Source organism: Leopardus geoffroyi, chromosome E3, assembly GCF_018350155.1.
Source record: "Leopardus geoffroyi isolate Oge1 chromosome E3, O.geoffroyi_Oge1_pat1.0, whole genome shotgun sequence".
NCBI classification, from domain to species: domain Eukaryota; kingdom Metazoa; phylum Chordata; class Mammalia; order Carnivora; family Felidae; genus Leopardus; species Leopardus geoffroyi.
Window position 1 is genome coordinate 7,927,998 of NC_059340.1, and position 20,462 is coordinate 7,948,459.

General features: G+C 53.7%; 1 protein-coding gene and 1 long non-coding RNA gene across 6 annotated transcripts; one reads left to right on the forward strand and one right to left on the reverse strand.

Annotated features, from left to right (window-relative positions):
- Positions 1 to 3,610: 3,610 nt before the first annotated feature.
- On the reverse strand, positions 3,611 to 11,549 carry NAT16 (N-acetyltransferase 16 (putative)). 2 transcript variants are annotated; one of them, XM_045461451.1, is made up of 4 exons: positions 11,436 to 11,549; positions 10,520 to 10,559; positions 6,325 to 7,609; positions 3,611 to 5,685 (listed from the first exon to the last, which is right to left on the reverse strand). In XM_045461451.1, the coding sequence occupies exons 3-4, from the start codon at positions 6,733 to 6,735 to the stop codon at positions 5,140 to 5,142; spliced, it is 957 nt and encodes a 318-aa protein (XP_045317407.1). In that variant the 5' UTR covers positions 6,736 to 7,609; positions 10,520 to 10,559; positions 11,436 to 11,549; the 3' UTR covers positions 3,611 to 5,139. The 2 variants fall into 2 exon arrangements, with proteins under 2 accessions (XP_045317407.1, XP_045317408.1); XM_045461452.1 differs by lacking the exon at positions 10,520 to 10,559 and having other exon boundaries at positions 11,436 to 11,546.
- Positions 11,473 to 20,168, forward strand: LOC123589401. 4 transcript variants are annotated; one of them, XR_006708305.1, is made up of 5 exons: positions 11,473 to 11,585; positions 16,241 to 16,369; positions 16,485 to 16,594; positions 18,996 to 19,107; positions 19,894 to 20,168. It is a non-coding gene; the product is annotated as an uncharacterized LOC123589401 (long non-coding RNA). The 4 variants fall into 4 exon arrangements; XR_006708306.1 differs by having other exon boundaries at positions 11,480 to 11,593; XR_006708304.1 differs by lacking the exon at positions 11,473 to 11,585 and adding an exon at positions 11,669 to 11,779 and having other exon boundaries at positions 19,883 to 20,168.
- The last annotated feature ends 294 nt before the right edge of the window (positions 20,169 to 20,462 follow it).

Genomic DNA, 20,462 nt, shown 5'->3' on the forward strand with positions numbered 1-20,462 from the left:
TCTGAGCCAGTCCTCAACCCCCTCCTCATCTCTTCCTAGCACTGACCCTCCTTCTCCCTCTCTCTCTCTCTCTCTCTCTCACACACACACACACACACACACACACACACACACTCACGTGCTTTCCCTCTATAGCCAGCAGTGGCTTCTCGGTTCCATCAGTGGCTCGACTTTCCCAGAAGAAAGCCCATCAGCTCTGCAGGGAAAGAGGTGGGGAGGAGCAGAGAGAGAGGCAAGAGAGAGGAGATGGGAGCAAGAGAGGGAGGGAGGGAGGAAGGAATCTGGAACAGGTAGAAGGAACAGGCTAAAGGAGAGGGGGAAAAAAAAAAAGCCCTGAGAACCAAGGTGACTGTAGAGATGCCAAAGAAAGCAGAGAGAGGAGGGGGCAGCAGACCCCAAGGCTGTGATTAACCCCCATCCCCCAACACACACAACTGTCTAGGACCACTCCCTAACCCTGTGAGCTCCCCTCATTCCTTTCTCCTCCTCTTCTCCCCTTTATCTTCCCAGCCTGGTTACTGAGAGCAGTGGAATGGGGAGGGGGTCACGTTACCTTCCCGAGGAGGATGAATCAGTGAAATGGCTCTGACATCTGGAGGGGGGAGGGGAAACCATCCAAGAGAGAAGGGGGGAGGGAAGGAGCCAAGGGGTGGGGGGCAGACTGAGAGCTGATGGGGCTAACAACTAAGTGTGAGATGAGGGGAGACAGGCACCTAGAGAAACAGTTTGTGTTCCTGGGGGCTTGTGTACGTCCCCATGCACCTGTGTGTGCATGTACATATATGTGCATGTGTGTTTGTGTGTGTGTAGAGATTGATGAAACATAAACGGGTGGGGAGAAAGGGAATTGGAAGACCAGTTGTGTATTTAATCAGATAGAGTGGATGGGCATGGTAGTGTTCCAATTTAAATATGAAATCTCTTCCAATCTGTGTGGCTGTGTGTTTTGCCTGTGTCCAGATGTCTTTGTAGAAGTATGAGTGTGCAGGGGTTCTGATCCTTCTGAGTGTCTATATACTTGCGTGGTTGGGAGACTTTGAGTGCATCCAGTCTGGGCATCTGCTGTGTCTGAAAAGTGAGCCTGGCTTGATGTGTCAATAGTGTGTGTGGTGTGTGTGTGTGTGTGTGTCTACGCATGTGTCTTTGTGCATTTCCCTGGGTCCTTCCATACCTTCTGATATATGTTAGAAGTTATGTGGATGTTTCTGTCTTTGATCTTGCTCGCCCCTCCCCCACATCCACCATCTCTAGATTTCTGTAAAGTAAAGCCACTCATCTGCAGCCCCCAAGTTTGGATCCTTGCCCCCCATTTTCAGATCATTCCTCCATTCTTCCCCAACTCTTCACTCCTTCCTTCCTTCACTCAGCCCAGAAGCTCAGGAGAGCTTCTCAGATACTGGCATCCCAAGCATTTCAGTCAGCATGGGGTGGAGTAGGGGACAGCAAGGTGGAAGCCAGGCACCCAGGGTGATAGGCTTGGTCATTCCACAACCTGGATCATGCCTGCAGGGACTCTGAATCTCTGGGTCTGTTTCCGCCTCTCTTCGTCTCAGTTCCCTACCTGGGTCTGCGCATTCACACACACCCCACCTCTCAGAGATGTGATGCGCCCTTCATATCCTGCTGCCTCTAGGGGCTTCTGGAAAAAAGCTGGACTGGGGACAGAATCCTGGAATCGGCAGAGGAGGGAGGTGGCAGGAAAGAAAGAAAATGGAGAGACAGAGCTGGAAAAGGCATTGCTGAGATGGGAACCTGGAGGGTATGCCTGGTGCTTGCTCTGAGTTATTTGTATAAATCCATCTCTGTCTTTGTTTCTGAATCTCTCATACTCTCCAAGAGGGTAGCAGGAGAAGCTGGGGTCCGGTGGAGTAGTGATCCAAGCTGAAGATTTGGAAAGCCAGGAGAGGGGGGACAGAGCACTGTGTCTTTTCCCTGAGAAGGTTTGGAAGAGAAAAACAGGCCAGGGGCTTGGGGACCCTGCAGCTCACCGTCCCCCCATCTTTCCCTTCCCCCCAACTGGTGACTCACCTCTGCAGCCTTTCATTGCGTCAGCGATGGGGGGACAGGCAGGGAGGGGGCACTTTATGAGAGGGGAAGGGGTCTCCACTTAGAATTGAAAGAAGGCACAGGAAGTCCCCCTGAAAATGGCCCCATTAGAAAACATCATTGCCCTATCCCCTGCCCACCCCAGTTCAGTAGGGTATAGGGTGGGGAGTCCTGGGGAGGGGACTGAGAGGGGGCTGAGGGCCACTGGTGGGACTGGGGATGATGAGTGATAGGAAGGGGGTGCTCACCCTGATTTTCAGTTCCGGGGTCCCATTCCCTCATACCCCCACCCACTCCTGAGTGGGGGATGGGAGACCCAGCAAGCCGGGGGAGGGCAAAGCCGCAGAGATGAGTCACCAAGAGAATGAGAGAGAGAGAGAGAAAGAGACAGAGATGAGGGGAGACACAAAGAGAGACAGCTTCTGGAGAGACTGAGAAGGGGAAAACACACACACCATGAAGATGATATCCACAAACTAATCAGAGAAAGCACATTACTTTCACAATCCTGAACCAGCCTCCTCCAACACCCACCGGTCACATACAGACATACTATTATTCAGAGTTACACTGATATTCTGAGACACACCCACTTACACAAACACAGTATCACACCTAGCCTCGGCAGTGTCACTCAGACACATGCTAAGATGTGACCAGGGTAATGGAGATTTGCGTTGAGAGCCCTCGTTTCTTTTACATGGGATGGTGGGAGGGGGCAAAAACCCTGAGGGAATGTGACTTCACAAATCCAAGATGCGGCTTCAGGGACTCGCAGGCTATGCCTTGCACACACCACGATACACAGTTGCCTACCTCCCCATCCACACATACATAGTAACATATCAAGCATCCTCCTCATCAAAAAGCCACTTGGAGTACCTGATTCTGGGGTACACCAGGCACGTTGTCCCGAATACATCCCACCCGGACACCCTCTGACTTGTACACACATGTACAGAAACGCAGACACACAAAGACTCCCATGGACACACTCACACGGACGGAAACCACCTTGCGCTGCCTCGCCTGCGTCCACACGTCCTGGCGCCCCCTCGCGTTACTTTTCGGAGTCGCAGTCTCCGGCGCTCTGGAGCTCGGCTCCCGGGGGGGCGGCGCCCAAGCTCCCTCCACCTCCTCCCCCTTCCGCGCGTTGCCCACCCAGGAATCCGGAAAGCCAGCGCGCTGGCCAAGAGAGCTGGGAGTTAGACGCCTGGATGGTGGGGCTGAGGGAGGCCGGTCCTGGATGCCAAGGGGAACTTGGGAGAAAAGCCCATAGAATTTGGATAGCAGCGGACTCCCAGGCCCAGGGGAAAGCGAGACCCAGGCTTGTCAGGGCGCCGCGCAGCTGCCCGCCTCGCTTCTGAGCAACCGCTTCTTTCTGCCGCTTGGCTGGGGTGGGGGTGGGGGCGCGCAACGGCCAGCAGCCCTCTCCAGCTCCAGGAAGTCATTAGCCCCATTGCCACAGGGCTTAGAGATCCTCTCTAATACAGGCTGCTGGGGAAGGGGGAAGGATAATGCGCCTCAACCCTCCCCCGCTGAGAAGTGAAACAGACACAGAGGGTGGGCTAAGGGTCCTTTTTATTGTAATACAGCCACGGCTGAAGTGACAGGGAGGGTGGCAGCATGGCCAGGCGCTGAAGGCAGACAAGCAAGGCAGTGTAGCACAACAGCAAAAACCGGAACTGGGGGAAGTGATGGAGCAGCGGCTGTCCTCCGTGCCCACCTTCTTCCACCTCCTGGCGCCCTCCTCTGCCCACGTCTCTGATTCCATCCCCAGCGACCCCTGTGCTTACTGTCAACAAATCCCTAGCAACTGTCCATCGTCCAACAAGAAGTTCAAACAGTCACCGCCACAACGAGTGAGGTTCTGAGGCATGCTCTGGCTTGGGACAGACCTGAACTCCAGTCCCTGCCAGGCTCCCAGCTACTCTGAATGACTTGGAAGTCACTTTGATCTTTCTGAGCCTGTTTCCTCCCTCGGTGGTAGATGTGAGGATCCAGTGTAGAAGACAGCGCTGTGCAACTGCAGCTGTTACTACTTGCATTGAAATAGAAAACTGCCGAACTCCAAAAAAAAAAAAAAAAAAAAAAACAAACCCCATAAAGGAACCAGAGGAAGGGAGGGATGTCCAGAAATATCTGGAGGCAGGGGTTCCAGTTGCACTAGAAGGAAGCCTGGTTAGAGCCAGAAGACAGCCCCATACTGGGCTGAGGAAACTGCCCTTCCCAGCTCAAGCCCCCTGTTTCATGTCCTGGTTCAGGCACTGGTTGGGGATATAGGAAGGGGGCCTGGGAAATAGCAACATCGTGCAAAGTTGGACGAACCCCATCGGGGGGGCAGGCTTGTAAAGATGTGTCACCAGAGGGTCAACAGGGCATTATGATTGTTTCATTTACAGGCTCTCTCTCCGTATTGCACACAGGGCGGGTGATGAAGAGTTCATGGGGAAGAGGAAGGGAGGAGCAGACAAATGGGCAATGAGGAGCTAAGTGTCTGGGGGGGGGGGGGTCCGGGGAATAGGAGGATGGGAGCTCAGAGAGAAGGAGAGAGGGGACACTGATGTAGAGGCGCAAGAGACTGAGAGGGAGGCAGGAGGGGAGCGCGGAGCAAGCTCTGAGAGCTTGAGAAAGGGCGGGAGGAAGAAAAGTAATACGTGTTGGGCAGCTGGACCTTGCACATCCCTCTACCCGCTTCCGCCCACGAGGAGGCAGAAGGGAGAAGCCAGGAAGGACGGAGTTCCCCGCCAGCCCAGGGCGACGGACAAGAAAAGGCTCTGAAGCCTGTGAAGGAACCCATTCTTTGGCCCGTGAGGGGAACCGGCGGACCATAGCAGAGCAAGGGCCTCCCCCAAACCCGACGATCGGATCCAGTTGTGGGCCATAGAGTGGGCGCGCTAGAGGCGAGATGGCAGAGAGGCAAGGCTAAAAGGTTGGGGCGGGGCGCTCCGGTAAGTGTAAGCAGGCTTCCCAGCAGACCACGGAGAGTAGGGGGAGGGGGCGGAGCTTGCAAACACTGGGGGGCGGGGCTTTCTGGAGAGCAGCGAAAATGGACGGATCTAAATGCTCCTCTCGCCTGCGAGAGGAGAGGCCCTAGATGTCGGCCTCCAGCGGGTACTGTTCTGTGTAACCCTTGACCAGCTCGAGCCCCAAGCCGGCCTGGCAGAGGTCAGCCAGCTGCGACCATAACTGGGACGCCAGGAAAAGCTGGCGCATGGCGTTGAGACCGGCGAGGCGCGGGGCCTGGCCCTGCAGGTGCCGCAGAAGCCGGCTCTGCGCCTGCGCACCAACGCTGCGCACGGCGTCGACGTTGAGGTAGCGCCACGTGCCGTCACCGCCGTGCGGAATGGGGAAGGGGCGCGTGCACAGCGTGGGTAAGCGCGGGCGAGCTGCGCTGTCTACGTGCCACTCCAGGCCCTTGGCCGCCAGCAGGGGCAGGTTGCTCTCACGTGGCCGGTAGGGCTGCCAGTCCTGGGTGAACGTAGCGCTGCACGGAAGGCAACAGTAGGAGGCGGGCCACGTCGCCGCCAGTCTCCGACACGGTCTCGGCGAGGTGACGGAGGCCCGCAGCGCCGCCAGCTGCACACGCCCAGCCGCGCCAGTAGCACGGAGGCATTGACTCAGACCCAAAGGATGCTCCTGTGGGGGGCAAGAGTGAGCGCGGAGTGGGCAGCGGAAGGGCTGGAGAGCCCAGCGCCTCAGCATCTTCACACCCACGGGCTCCCAGCAGGGCCCCTCGGAAGGACCGACTGTGCCGGGCCAAGTGGAGTAGGGTATGTGAAAGCCTGCCCCACCCCCAAGGGTAGCATGGAGGACCCAGGGGCAAGTCCTCAGGATAGGTTCCTGGAGCCCCAAGGAGGGGCGGGGTTAGTGTGCGGGAGCCAGGGGACTGGGGGTGTGGGCCCCTGGGTCTCGGAGGGGAGTGGAAGGGAGGAAAACAGATCAGTCGGTAGGATAGGGGAGCCGGACGGAAAGGACAAAGATTCACATTAGGATGTTTGGATCCCTGGAGGGAGGCCGGATCAACAGAGAGGAGTCCCGGTCACGGAACTCCGGACGCTTAGGCTCCTCAGCCATCTGGAGTAAGGACTGAGGGTTTGACGGCTGGGAGTCGGGAACTTTTTGACTTCCCCTGGGCAAAAGGGCCTAGGTAAGGACTGGGAGTCCGGGGGCGGGGCTCACGGGCGCCCCCACTCGGTAGAGCCAGCAGAGAAGGAAAGCCGGTGCTGGGCTCGCGGGGAGGACGCCCGGCTACCCGAGCTCCCTTGTCCTTCTCACCTGCTTGGTGATTAGGCCGTGTTTCTTGAGCTCCCGGGGGCCCACTTGGTCGTCCCGGGTGAGCCGTGCCACCTTGACCCCCGGGATCTGTGTCTTGACCAGCTGCGGGCAGAAGCGCCGCAGCAGCCCGGCCACGCCCTTGCCGCGCTCCCGGGGAGCCACGCACAGCCCCTCCACCAGCGCTGTCTCCCCGGAGTCGATCACGTGCGCCGACTCCAGCGCGATCTGCGGACCCAGGCCGTTAGGGGGCCCTCCGCCCCTGCCGGGACTCTCGGCTCGCAGGGCTCGCCTCTTCCCACACGCTGAGCACTCCGTCGTCACCACCCCTGGCGCCAGGCCAGGCCCGGGCCTGCCCCAGATCTCCTCAGCACTTGGGTCTCGAATTCCAGAGCCGGCAGAGAGGGAGCTCATTCGCCGGGCTCTCGTCCACCTCTTGAGATGCTCCAGCTCCGCGTGCACCCCTTGCTTGAGCACTGGCCACGCCCCCTTCCCTTGGATCCACCCTAGGAGCTGGCTACGCCCTCCCGCCCCGGGCCTTGCCACGCCCCGCTTCTTCTTAGCTCCGCCCCGGACCCCGTCTAGGGGCTGGTCCTCCTAACCGCGTCCAGGTGCTTTTTCCTACGCGAGTTCGGTCTACCGGGGGTCCTGACCCCACTCTTGCTCTCACCCCCGGTCTACCCTCTCTTGCCTGCTCTCTTCTTTTTGTGCTCCTGCTCCCAGGAACTCCAAATGAATGCTCAAACACCGAAGCTATCACCAGCCCCTCCCTCGGGTTCCTCTGCTACCCCTGTTGTCTCCATCCCACCCTCATTGGCTGGGCCCCTGGATCCGCACATCCTACTCTTTGGTTCCAAGGCCAACTGGCTCCTCAGCATCCGGACGGGGGCTGGGGGAGAGGCTCGCCTCCTCTCTTTCTTAAGGTCCACTCACCCAAACGTAGCTTCACCCCCTTTTCACCTGGGCCCCGGCTCTCCTCACTCCTGTTTCGCTTGGCCAGCACACGGTGCCGTCCTGTTCTGTTGCCACCACGAAGTCCAATGGCTGGGCCGTGGCCTCAGGCCCCCATCCAGACCTGGGGTTGGCCCCCAAGGACTTGGCCTTGGCCTCAGGCCCTGATTCAGCCCCCAGGGGCTCAGTCTCAGCCTCAAGCCCCCATCCGGATCTGAACTTGGCCTCCTTCTCCTGTAGCGGGGTGTTTGAGTGTGGCTCGACATCTGGCTGGGCCTCTTTTTCAGGCTTAGGGAGCTCTGAGCTGGCTGAATCACAACTGGATTGTTTCATCACCCTGCAGAAAATAGACAACCCAGTATCATGGTCAGAGCCCCTGTTTCCACATATAGCACCTGACACGCGCATGCGCTCACACACACACACACACACACACACACTCTCCCCACAGTACTTTGCTACACAAATACCCTTTTTCTTTCTCTCTCCACACTAACCCTGGGAATTCAGGGCCTCCAACTCTGACCAAATCCCAATCCTACCCTGCCCCACCCTACCAGGGTGCTCCTCAACAGTGACAAACTCAGGAATGCCATGAGCTCCTCATGGACTGGCCCCAAATCTCCTTCAACCCCAGTCACCCCCAGGGACTCAGGCAAGGGGCAGAAGGTCCTTGGAGGGGTAAAAAAAAATGGAAAGGCATCCCTCTAGGGTCCCACCATCTCTCTCAGGCCTCTGCAAGAACATGGGAAAGCCCCATCATCCCCACTCCTCCTACAAGAGGGTTCCCTGAGAAAAGCAGAGGGTTCAACCTCCTCCCCTTCCTACCACTGCCACTCTCAATCCCCAGGGCAAAGGGAGGAGGATGAAGACGCCAGATCTTCCCCCTATGTCCACTCCAGTGCCCTCCACTCCCCTCCAACACATACATTCAAACATAAGCCAGGGGAGTGGATAGGTGGACAGCTCCATTAAAAAATTTCAAGTCATTTCTCCTAGGCTAATCAAACCTGCCTTTCCCTTCCTTCTGCTGAAGTTTGTCCTCTCCTTCTCCATAGGAAGACCTGGTTCCACTCTAGGGCTAGATGATTATTTGGAAAAGGGCTCTGTTGGAGCTCCTGCAAACAGGATGTGCACAGGGGTCACCGATGCCCCCTCCCCCCATTTACCTTCCCTACAGAGAGTCTCTGTGTTCTCTCTCTCCCTCTGTTCTGCTTTTAGTTTCTTCCTATAATTCTTGCTCTGTCTCTTGCTCAATACTTTCTGTCCCCTTCCCCTTCTCATTTTTGGGTCAACTCCTATGGATCTGGTACCCTTTGGCCTCCAGCTCTTCTGTTTTCCCTGCCAGAGACAGGGCCAAAGAGAAAGGCCCCTCCCCAAGTCCTGAAGACTCCTCATTTCCAGACCTCTCTCCTTCAGACCAACCAAATCAACTAATCGTTATTAATTTTTATTTGACTGGGGGAGGGGCAAAGGGAGGGAGAGAGAAAGAGAAACAGAATTCAGGCTCCATGCTCAGCACTGAGCCCAACGCAGGGCTTGATCCCAGGACCCTGGGATCCTGACCTGAGCCAAAATCAAGAGTTGGAAGTTCAACCGACTGAGTCACACAAGTGCCCACCCAAATCCTCCAATTAAATCCTCCTCCTCTCTTTCAGCCAATTATAACTGTCCCTTCATATAACCTACATTAAGCCTCATTAACCAACATCCCAGGGGACACACATACCAGCTACTTTGTGAGAGATAATATGGTGTTGGTTGGCTATTTATTTATTGTTAACAGGAACATGACCTAGGCTTGGGATAGGGGACAAACAATTATACCAAGGAGTTTAGGGATGATCTTAGCCTCCATGCCATAAACATAGCTTACATGAACACAGCGTGCCTGCTGTACAGACAAAGCTTTAAAACAAGAGCCCCATCTCCCTCTTTCTTTTCAGTCTGATGCTGATGTCTAAGGCTCTCCCAGGTAAGCCTGGATGAAGTAAGACAACATCAGGCCAATGTCATCAGAGGTGGGGGCAGCACAGGCTCAGAGGATGCTAGAGCCCCTGCTAGAGTTGGGGACCATCAGGTTCAACCCACTTCTTTCACAATGAGGAAACAGACCCCCAAGGAGGCTAAGGTCTTGCCTAAAGTGACTCAGCTTGGGCAGAGCCAGGCTAACAGTTAAGTTTTCCTAGCCCCCAGGCTAGTGGTGGGGAGACCTCTTTTTGGTGTATATTTGGATCTCCAAACCCAGCCTGAAGAGCAAGGAATTACTGGGTCCTTGGCAGGAGTCAAAGGTCCCAAGGGCTGAGGGCTAAGAACCAGAGATGGGACCATGGGAGGAATCCCCACTACCCTCTGCCCATGTCAGCAGTTCCTATGCCAACAACAAGCCGGGGACCTGCTCAAGCATCAGATTCTTTGTGACAGGCAGGAATGACGAGGCTCAGAAGAGATAAAAGCAAGTTAGCTTGTGGCTCCCATCTATGTCTCCAGGCAACCTCACCAGCTGTTCCTGAGTCCCTGGAAAATAACAAGCTGGTAGTTCTGTGCTGACTCCAGCGATTCCCCACTGCCCCAAAAAGGGACAGAAAGTGAGCAACTTGTAGACTGGGACACATCCAACGAATAATTTGAGACATGAGGTTTTGGTTACCCCTCCTGTGCTTTCAAGATGGGGGAGAGTATTTCCAAAGGGTGTGTCTATGCCTTGGATAAAGTGGTTTGTAAGGGGGTCACAGGGAAGAAGGAAGCGCCTGCAAATTCATCTCTTCCATTTTTCCCCCAGTCACTCTTCCACACCTGCTCCCTTTGGTGGGAAGGCGGGGGACAAAACAGTTCCAATTTCTTTAAGCCCTGGGGGAGGTGGGGACTGGGAAAAAAGCAGGTCAGGGGTTCCAGGCCAAGCCAAAGCTGCTGGCTGGCCCCACAACCCTGGCTCCACACTCTGATCCCTTCCCATCCCTCAGAATAGCGCCCTCCAACCGGGCTCCTTGAACTATCGCTCCCATAGGTGACTAGGCAGAGGAAGGGGCAGCCCTTTGCGTCCAGGGCACTGTGGGAGATGTAGTTCCGCATCTCCTGGACCAAGCTCCAGGAAGAGGGGCGGCACATCCCCTCCATATCCTCCGCATCCTTGGATCTATTCTTTCAATCTTATAAATATAAATGATCCCTCTGGGAGGGGATGATTCTAGTCCTCGCTGGGCATGCTGGGAGCCCCCCTACCCCACCTCCACCGCACCCCACACACCTGAAATATTGATGCCCTTGAGGTCGACAGCTTCTCGGAGCTGGAAGAGGGAGCAGAGGGAGCAGAGAGCGGAGAGGCGGAGACAAAGAGACGGCAGTTACACAAAGCGCCCAAAGAACAGAGCGGGAAGGACAGGAAGGGAGGCAGGAAGGAGACAAAGGCGGACAGGGGGATGCGAGGCAGAAGAGGATGGGAGAGGGGAGTGGCAGCAGGCATGGATATCAGACACAGACATGACACCTCGTGACTCAGGGCCCAGCAGATGCCAAAAAAAGTCCTAGCGCTGCACCCCCTCCCCAGAGAGACCATAAATAGAAAACAGCGACACACCCCCTTCTCCCCACGGTGTGCGATGGGGGAAAGGGTCAAGGGGAAGAGAAAGCCAGAAAGGGGTCTGGAAGAGAACAGAGACCTGGGGACAGAGGCAGGGAGACAAGATAACATGGGGCAAAGGCAGGGGGTGAGGAAGATCGACCAACGAGCAGTGTGTGCGTGGGGGTGGGGGGAGGGTGCTCCAGGGCCACAGTCATGGACTGGGGACTGTACTCAGGGGTCTTCCCCAGTTTTCCCTCTGCCCCGTTCCAAGAGTGGGGGTGGGGCGGCAGGCGCGCGAGATTCCGAAGGAAGCTGTCTACTTGACAGGGGTCCCTCTGGGCACCAGGCTCTGGGGACAGTTAGGAGAGCAATGGCGACGGGGTGGGGGAGGGATGACGGACAGGAAAGTGTCTCTGAACACCTAGGCGAAGTCCAGGTCCCAGTTATCTAGGTCACCGGACAGGGAGAGGTTGGGCTGTAGGGGGCGCAGCGGCTGACTTCCCCGGGCGGGGGTGGGGGGTGGGGGGGGGGACGGTGGCCTTCTGCTGCCCCCATTCCGCGGTGGAGGAGCACGCCAGCCCCGAGGCCCGCGGCCCCCTACCTCGCCGGAGCCGGAACCGGGGCGGGGAAGCCCAGACACGGAGCGGGGCCGGCCACGCGGACAGCGAACGGTGCCGGTAGAGGGGTCCCTTCGGAGCCCCGAGGGTCGAGCTCGGGTGACGCGCGGGGACCGGAGCAGTCCCAACTCGGAGTGAGAATGTAGGGTCTGCGCTGCGGCTCAGTTCGGCACGCGGGTGCGAGCGGGGACATTCGGGGTTCGGGCTGCGGGCACCTCCCGCGGCGACGCTCCGCCGGGCCGGGCGGCGGCTCCGAGGGGCGGAGACCCCAGCGACGTGGAGGAAACCCGGCCCGGATCTGGAGTGGACTCGGGGCGGCCTTGGGGAGGTGCGGGCGGAGAGCAGGTGCCCTGGCGGGGCGGGGGCCGGGGGGGGGGGTCGTGTGGACCTGGGTGGCGGGCGCAGCAGGATAGCCTCAAGTCTGGCGGACGAGACTCCGCCCCTTGTCCTGGCTAGGGAGCCGGACCTTAGGTGGAGGTGCCTTGGGTTTTGGTGGGGGGGGGGGGGGGGAAGGGGGTACTGCTGGCTTAGTTATTGCCCCCACGTCCCTAGTACCTCTATGCTCTGTCCTGAAGCACCCCCCTCCCCCAATCTCGCAGTCCTCCCGCCGCCAGATAAGTCAGAGCGACTGGAAAGGGCACGCAGAGCCCTGGGGACCAGGTCAGAGAAACTGATCAAAGAAATTGGAAAGTCGTGAAGATGGGGATGTGAGGGGACACCAGGAGACAGAAGCAGAGAGGCGGAAGGGAGCAGAGCGAGGCCAAGACCGGTCAGAGTGTTCACCCCTCCCCGGGGGCGCAGGGTAGCCTCGTCCCGCAGGTGCATCAGAGGCCTCAGCTCACGCTCAGCGGCTGGCCGGCAGGCAACCAGGCCCCCACAGGGCAGCACGCAGAAAGAAAAACTCCAGATACACCCACGAACCCACTCCCTCACCCCCAGCACACGAACACAGACCTCTGCGCGCGCGCGCGCACGTCCTGGGGATCTCCGCACACGTTCTGCACCTCGTGCTAAACCGGGTGTGTGGGGGAAGGGTGGGAAGAACAGGCAAATGTGTCCAGGAGCACTGTCCCCAATGAGCTGGTGGCCCGGGCACTTAACTCCCGAGGGGCTCCTTCCCACCCTCCCCCCCAAAATGAGGTAAAAAACACCTGCAATTCTACCCTGTAAGGAACCAGGTAAGTGATGGATGGGGAAAGCCCTTCAGTGACTGTAAAATGCTGCAGGGATTATTAAGGTCTGTTAGGGGTGAGAGCCCCTCTCCCTCGCCCTCCCTCCAGGGTCTGCCCAGCTCTCGTGCTCCTCCTGCCCCCAGAGTTAATTTCTCACCTATCTCATTCCACTTTTTTTTTTTTTAATTTTTTAAGTGTTTATTTATTTATTTTGAGAGACAGAGACAGCGCATGAGCAGGGGAGGAGCAGAGAGAGAGACACAGAATCCGAAACAGGCTCCAGGCTCCGAGCTGTCAGCACAGAGCCCGACGCGGGGCTAGAACTCACAAACCGTGAGATCATGACCTGAGCCGAAGCCGGGCGCTCAGCCGACTGAGCCACCCAGGCGCCCCTCATTCCACTTTTTTTACACTTTCCAATGGGCTGTGATCAGATGAAGGTTCATGTCGTGTTCCTCGGCTCCCACACACATGGCCACACAATAAGTAACTTGACAAGTTACTCAACCTCCCCCCACCCTCCTCCTCCTCCTTCTTCTTTTCTTAATAGGACTTCTCCCTATTTCTTTTTTTTTTTTTTTTTTTTCTATTTCTGATTTTTAAAACTGCTAACACACTGCACATCTCAAAGCCGCAGTTCAGGTGGAACTTGCTCAATTGTGGGATAGCACGTAAAAAACAGGAATTGGAGGAAAAAAATCACTAGTGGCAGGCGGTAGATGCAACCAGGCTCTAATCCCCACCCCCTTTTCACCAGAGGCCCCGCCTCCTGCTACCAGAAACTCTGGGATTGGTCCAACGTCCTCCACTTCCAGTTCCGTCAACCAATCAGAATAGAAAGTCCCCCCTCGCCCCGCCCCGCAAATCCTTCAAGTCCAAACCACTCTGAAGGAAGAAGTCAGCGCCCATTGGGCCGATCAAACACCGTTAGGGTCCCAAATCACCAAGCTCAGACGTCTGAAGTCTCAGCTCCCCAGAGGGGCTAGCGGGTGGTAGTGGTTGGAAGATGACTAATCTCCTGGCTGCCCCTCCCAGCGAGGGAGAACAGGAGGCTGTCAGCATCCTTAAGTGCTCTGAGGATGTTGGCAAGTGGGACATCACCCTGTGCCACTGTGCTTTAAAAGAGGCCGAGGTTAAGACCGGTGGGGACGGAAGAGTGCTCTGCTGGTAGAGGTCTGGGTTCCAGGGCCACCCTGTACCCCCTCCTGATGGTGAGCCACAGAACCACCCAGAATGTTTACAGAGCACTTTGACTTAATTCTCACAGCACTGTAGGATGGGTGAGGCTGTATAGTGGGGGTTCCGAGATGTGGTTCCACATTGCATGATGTGGGCCAGGGACGCTGGGGGGTTTTCTGACTGCAAACTCAGACCCCACTGCCCACTCACCTCTCGGAGGTGCTTTGCAAGCTGTAAAGCAAGCAAATGTCAGTGCTGTTAATGCTGGAGATTTCCCTTAGTTGCTCTGAATTTTGTAAACACCTATACCTTGCGGTCCCTATTGGCTTTGGCCCTCACGCTGGGCTTGCTTATTTGGGCCTTTTATTTGGGAGAGCCTGATGTTTTGTTTGCCTCCTCTCAGGGCAGGTGGGCCCTATTGTCAGCCGGGCAGTGCTGTCGCTCTCTGTCATTTCTTTTGGGCCCATCCTCTGCCGCAGGGGCCTCCCCATCCTTGCCTTTCTCTCCCACCCCTCGTCCCCAACAGACCACCTTGGGTCTTCCTCCCTACCTTCTGAACACCTCTGCACCCCAGGATTCTTGTGTCCCGGACTTCCTCCTCCAGAGTTTGTGGGTTTTGACTGTTCTCCTCTCTGACCCCTCTTCACCCTCTGACTCTCCAAGCTGTGAGATCGAGGCTGAGACCCCTGCCCTCTCCCTGATCCAGTGACCCCTCTATCTGGGCAGTTCCCTAATCCACAAGTCAGGTCTTGACTTCCCAGGTTGTCTCCAGCTATCTGTGGGATGACATCAATTGGCTGATAGCAGAGAAATAAAATATGCTTAACAGGAACTGAACTGGGCACCTCGTATGCTTTTTGTCGTACAACTTTCGTGACCAGCTCATCTGCAGATAAGGAAGGAGACCAAAGATCAGAGGGTTAAGTAATTGGCCCCAAGTCACAGAGCCAGAGAATCCATAAAAGTCTTACTTAGGATTATAACACTGAAAAGAATCATCCAGATCATCTCAGAAGGCAAAGTATCACAGATGCCACATACTCCTGGTGACTCACGGTTTCCTCATCTGTAAAGAGGGCATAGCACCTAACTTCCAGTAAAGGTTGAATAAGATAATGAATGAAAAGTGCCTGACATTGCATAGAAATTCAATTAAAGGTAGGTGTTACTATCTAGCTAACTGGAACAGCAGTTCTCACATGTGGGGCACTGTAGCTTATACACTGGAATTCACACATAACCAGAAGCCCGTTTTATTTATTCTTCCTTTGGGGCTGTCAGATGTTAGGAACTTCGTGAACCAGGTGATAGAAAGCTGGGAGACCATTGAGCTTGATGGTGAACTCTTTTTAGAACAAGGCTGATGTTACAGTTCACTTTATACCTTTGGCACTTTGTTCAGGTCTTGGGCACATAGTAAGTCCTTAATAAGTATGTTACGAATGAATGAATGAGTGAATGAATGAATGAATGACTTCAACCTGTTTCTAGAGTGGGGTAAGGCAAGACCACCTTTGATCACTTATCAAAGGTCACCCACTGGGTAGAGGTAAGACCAGATTCCCGGTATCTTAACCCCAAGCCAATGCACAACCCAGCCTCATGCTACATTTCTAAAAGGTCAGCGTGATGGCTCTGCTTAGAAGTCCCTGAAGTTCCACCTCGTCTCTCCCCACTCATCACCAGGTTCCTCTCTCCAGTCCACATCATGCAACACCAGTAACATCTGTCATTCATTCATTCGGCAAACATTAATGTCATCTTCTATGGGCCTGGTTGACCCACTTCTGCTCTCAAAGAGTTCAGTCGAGTTAGCCATCCACTTTTATTCCGGACAATACCTAATACAAACAAAAACAGAACAGGGTCACCTGGGTGGCTCAATAGGTTAAGCGTCCAACTCCTGATTTCGGCTCAAGTCACGATCTCATGGTCGAGGTATGGAGTGCCATATTGGGCTCCTCACTGAGTGTGGAGCCTGCTTGGGGTTTTCTCTCTCCCTCCCTCTTTGCCTCTTCTCTACTCACATGCACACTCTCCCTCAAAATAAATAAATAAACATTAGGAAAAAAAAAATAGGACAGTATAATGAAGCCCCACTAGCCTATCATTAGCTTCAACAATTATCAACTCATAGCTGATATCACTCTACACGGCAAGCATCCCAATATTTTGAAACCAATTTCCAACATCGTATTGTTTCACTGGTATTGCAAGAAATCATTTTAATGGCATTATCACAGTGATACGGATGGAATTGTGCCTTCCCCCCAATTCGTATGTTGAAGCCCTAACCCCTAATGTGACCGTATCTGGAGACAGAGCCTGTAAGGAGGTAATTAAGGCTAAATGAGGTCATAAGGGTGGGGCCCAAATCCCACAGAATTATAAGAGGAAGAGACACCAGAGATTTCTCTCTACCCATTATGCATTTGCAGAAAGAAAGGCGGAGGAGGCAGAGAGAAGTTGGCTGTGTACAGTTCAGGAAGAAAGCTCTCGCCAGAAAACGAATCTGCCAGCACCCGGATCATCACGGACTTCTAGCCTCAGAACCATGAGAAATGAATGTCTGTTGCTTACACCCTGTGTGTGGTGTCTTGTTATGATGATGCCTGAGCCGACTAAACACACACCTAAAACACTTCCTCCCTCCCTCTCTCTCCCTTTCCTCACTCACTCTAGGGGAAGCCAGCTTCCTTGTCTTGAGAGAGTCCGCCCTGTGGAGAAGCCCATTCAACAAAGACCTGAGGCCTCAATCGAACCACCGGGAACTGAGTCCTGTCACCAACCATGTGAGTGAACTTGGAAGCAGATCCTTCACCCCCAGTTGAGCCTTGAGATTCTACAGTCCTGGTCAGCAGCTTTAATGCAACCTGAGAATTCTAGACCAGAATCTCCCAGCTAAGCGCAACTATGCTATAATAAATGTTCTTTTAAGCTGGTAGGTTTAGGGGTTATTTCCTCTGCAGGAACAGGGAACTGATCAAGTTGATACATATTTTAGACTTATTTTAATCGACATATTTCCCTTCCACCTCTCCCTTTTTGCAACTATTTGTTGAAGAAACAAGATTGGTTGTTCCCTATAAATGTCCTCACCATCTGGATTATGCTGATTACACCTCCATGGTGTTGTTTACCATATTTTTCTCTCCTCTGCTTTTCCTGTAGGCTGGGAATTAAATCAACATGCCCTGTCCAGTACGGTAGCCATTAGTCACTCGTGGCTATTGGGCATCCGAAATGTGGCAGGCACAACTGAGGAACAGAGCTTTTTATTTCATTTCATTTGAATTAAAATTTAAAATAGATAACTGATCTAGTTATTGGAAAACTTGAAAAAAAATGTATTTTTAAGTCATGTCTGCACCCAACGTGGGGCTTGAACTTACAACCCCAAGATCAAGAGTAGCTCACTCTTCTGACTGAGCCTCCAGGCAACCCTGGAAAACTTTTAAGTATGTTCAGAGTAACTTTTTCACTTGTGAATTTTACAAACTTTAAATATGGATCAAACATTTCCAGTGGATGTTTAGCGTCTAAACTGAAATATGTTCTTTTTTAAAAATTTTTACTTTTATTTTAGAGAGAGACAGAGAGTGAGAGAGAGCAGAGAAGGGGCAGAAGGGGGGGAGGGAGAGAGAATCTCAAGCAGGCTCCACACTTAGTGTGGAGCCTGACATGGAGTTTGATCTCACGACCCCAGGATTTCAACCTGAGTCGAAATCAAGTCAGACGCTCAACCGACTTAGCCACCAAGATGCCCCTAAATGGAAATATGTTCTAAGTGTACAATACAAACCAGATTTCAAGGACTTAGCCCCAAAGGAAAGTATGTAAAATATCTCATTACTGTTTTTTTTATTACACATTGAAAGAATATGTTGGACATATTGGGCTAAATAAAAAATATTATTAAAATTAATTCCACCATGGGGCGCCTGGGTGGCGCAGTCGGTTAAGCGTCCGACTTCAGCCAGGTCACGATCTCGCGGTCTGTGAGTTCGAGCCCCACGTCGGGCTCTGGGCTGATGGCTCAGAGCCTGGAGCCTGTTTCCGATTCTGTGTCTCCCTCTCTCTCTGCCCCTCCCCCGTTCATGCTCTGTCTCTCTCTGTCCCAAAAATAAATAAACGTTGAAAAAAAAATTAAAAAAAAAATTAATTCCACCAATTTTCTCTTTATCATTTTATTGTATTATTTTATTTTAATGTATTTATTTAAGTAGGCTCCACACCCAACATGGGGCTTGAACTCATGATCCTGAGATCAAGAATCACAGGTGTGGGGCACCTGGGTGGCTCAGTGGGTTAAGCAACCAACTTCTGCTTAGGTCATGATCTCTTGGTTGGTGGGTCCGAGCCCCTTGTCAGGCTCTGTGTGCTGACAGTTTGGAGGCTGGAGCCTGCTTCGGATTCTGTGTCTCCCTCTCTTTCTCTGCCCCTTCCCCACTCATTCTCTCTCTCTCTCTCTCAAAAATAAATAAACTTAAAAAAAAAAAAAGAATCACACGCTCTACCAACTGAGTCAGCCAGGCACTCCTCTTTCTCTTTTTAAAGTAGTTACTAAGAAAAGCTTAAATCATACATGCACTTTTTTAGGAAGGACTGTATTCTTCCATCAAAGGCTCAAATGTAGTTTATCTTGTTGGAATCTTACCAGATGCTGTCGCTCAAGACTTCAATCCAATCCGTTATTAGGGCCTGCAAAATGTTGATACTCTTATTCTGTCATTCTAGGTGTTTCTGTGTTTGTTTTAACTAGTTGTGGAAAACACCTATAAAAGAAAACTTGTTCTTCTGTGCTCTGATTACCCTGAGGCATAGTTTGTGAAGCACAGCCAGGATGAATGCTTAAAATGTTTCCTTTTATTTGTTAATTTTCAAAATAACAAGTTGATGCCTTAGCAATTTTCAGTGGTGATCAACTCTTCTTTTTAGAACCACTATGAACTCATGGACTTTTAAACACGTTTAATGTGATAGAGTTACTGTCCCTTCCTGATGTCTCAAGGTATCCAACTGTTCGGATAAACTGGTGCTTTACAGTGACACAGAAGGGTCATGAGCGATCCTTACAGAGAGAGTTACCGGGATGCAGAGGTGGGATGGGCTGAGCCTGCCTGGCAGGCTGGTAGGTTAAGGGAGGTGTCCTGGAAGTGGGACCTGAACTGAGCAGTAAACATTCCCCCCCAGAGGATGAAGGACAAGGTCCCGCCAGCAGGAGGGGAAAGCGAGAGCAAAGCCCGAGGCAAGCAACAGCCGGCTTCACAAGAACAAGCAGTTCTGGGTTGCACGCATCCATCCGGTAGGTAGGGGCTGGCCAGCAGGGGGCGTGTGGAGGGCGGGGGGAGGCAGTGGGCAGGGGAGGGAGGGAGAAGGGAGGAGAGGGAAGGAGAGGGGAAGGGTTTTAAGCAGGAGTGACACATTTGCCTTGCGAGTAGAGACAGCCCTCTGGTGGCCACATGGAGGATAGCAGGGAAGGAAAAAGCCGAGAGCAGGCAGAGAGCCGAACTCGTGAAGTTTCTTGGGTTCATGTATTTATAAGTTAGACTCTTCCAGATCAGGAGGAGAAATTACAGTGTTGGGGCTTATTATCCAGCTACACCGGAGGAGGAATGGCACAGGGAAGTTCAGTAACGGTTGAGAACAGAACAGACCCTCAGGACAGGCTAGTGATCCATATTCTTTCTGTGCACCTGCCCGGCACACGTCCCCAAGGAAAGATCTCATGGCAAATGCTGACCACTTGCACCGAACATAATTTCTCCAAGAGACCACCTCTGGATGGGTGCAGTCCCAGGCACAAGCAGAGAGGACTTTTGTGTGATTTTTTTTTTTTTTTTTTAAGTATGCTCCACGCCCAACGCAGAGCCCAGTGCAGGCCTTGAACTCACGACCCTGAGATCAAGACGCGAGTTGAGATTGAGAGTCGGGTGCTCAACCGCCTGAGCCACCCAGGCACCCCTGTGTGAATTTTTAAAAAACACCTGTTGTGGGTTGAATTGTGGCCCCCTGCCTCAAAGAGATATATGGAAGTCCTAACCCCTCCTACCCATGAAAGAGACCTTATTTGAAAATAGGTTCTTTGCAGACATAATCCTATCAAGCTGAAGTCACCCTAATCAAGTATGACCGGTGTTCTATAAGGAGAGGGAACTTTGGACACGACACAGAGGGGAAGGCCGTGTGACAACAGAGACAGAGACTGGGTGATGTCGCAGCAGCCGAGGTTGATGACACCACCAGGGGCTGGAAGACGGGAAGGAGGGTTTCTCCTCTACTGGTTTCAGAGGGAGCAGACCCTGCTGACACCTTGATTTTGGCCTCTGAACAGTGAGACAATAAACTTGTTGTTTTAAATCACCAGATGAGTGGCACTTTGTTACAGCTCCCTAGAAAACCAGTATAGCTCCCTTCCTTCCCATGATGGGTACGCTGCCCCCCTCTCTGGCTCTGTGAAGGGACCCCCAAGCCCTCCCGGCCCTCTGCTGGGCTTCCCGGTGCTGGGCACAACCTGCAAACTGGGCGGCTGGTTCCCTCCACAGCAGGTCTCTTGGACCAGGTCCCTTCATCTGTTCGGCACTCGTCATGCACTAGGCGTGGCGATCGCCATAACGTGGTCGAAACGCAAACACGAGCAAGACGTACTTCCTGCCCTTA

Excerpts from the sequence above, each read along its gene's own strand:
- NAT16 (XM_045461451.1), bottom strand. The coding sequence starts at position 6,735 with ATGAGCTCCCTCTCTGCCGGCTCTGGAATTCGAGACCCAAGTGCTGAG. Across the intron at positions 5,686-6,324 it reads ACGGCCTAATCACCAAGCAG|GAGCATCCTTTGGGTCTGAG; the intron begins GTGAGAAGGACA and ends TGCCCCCCACAG.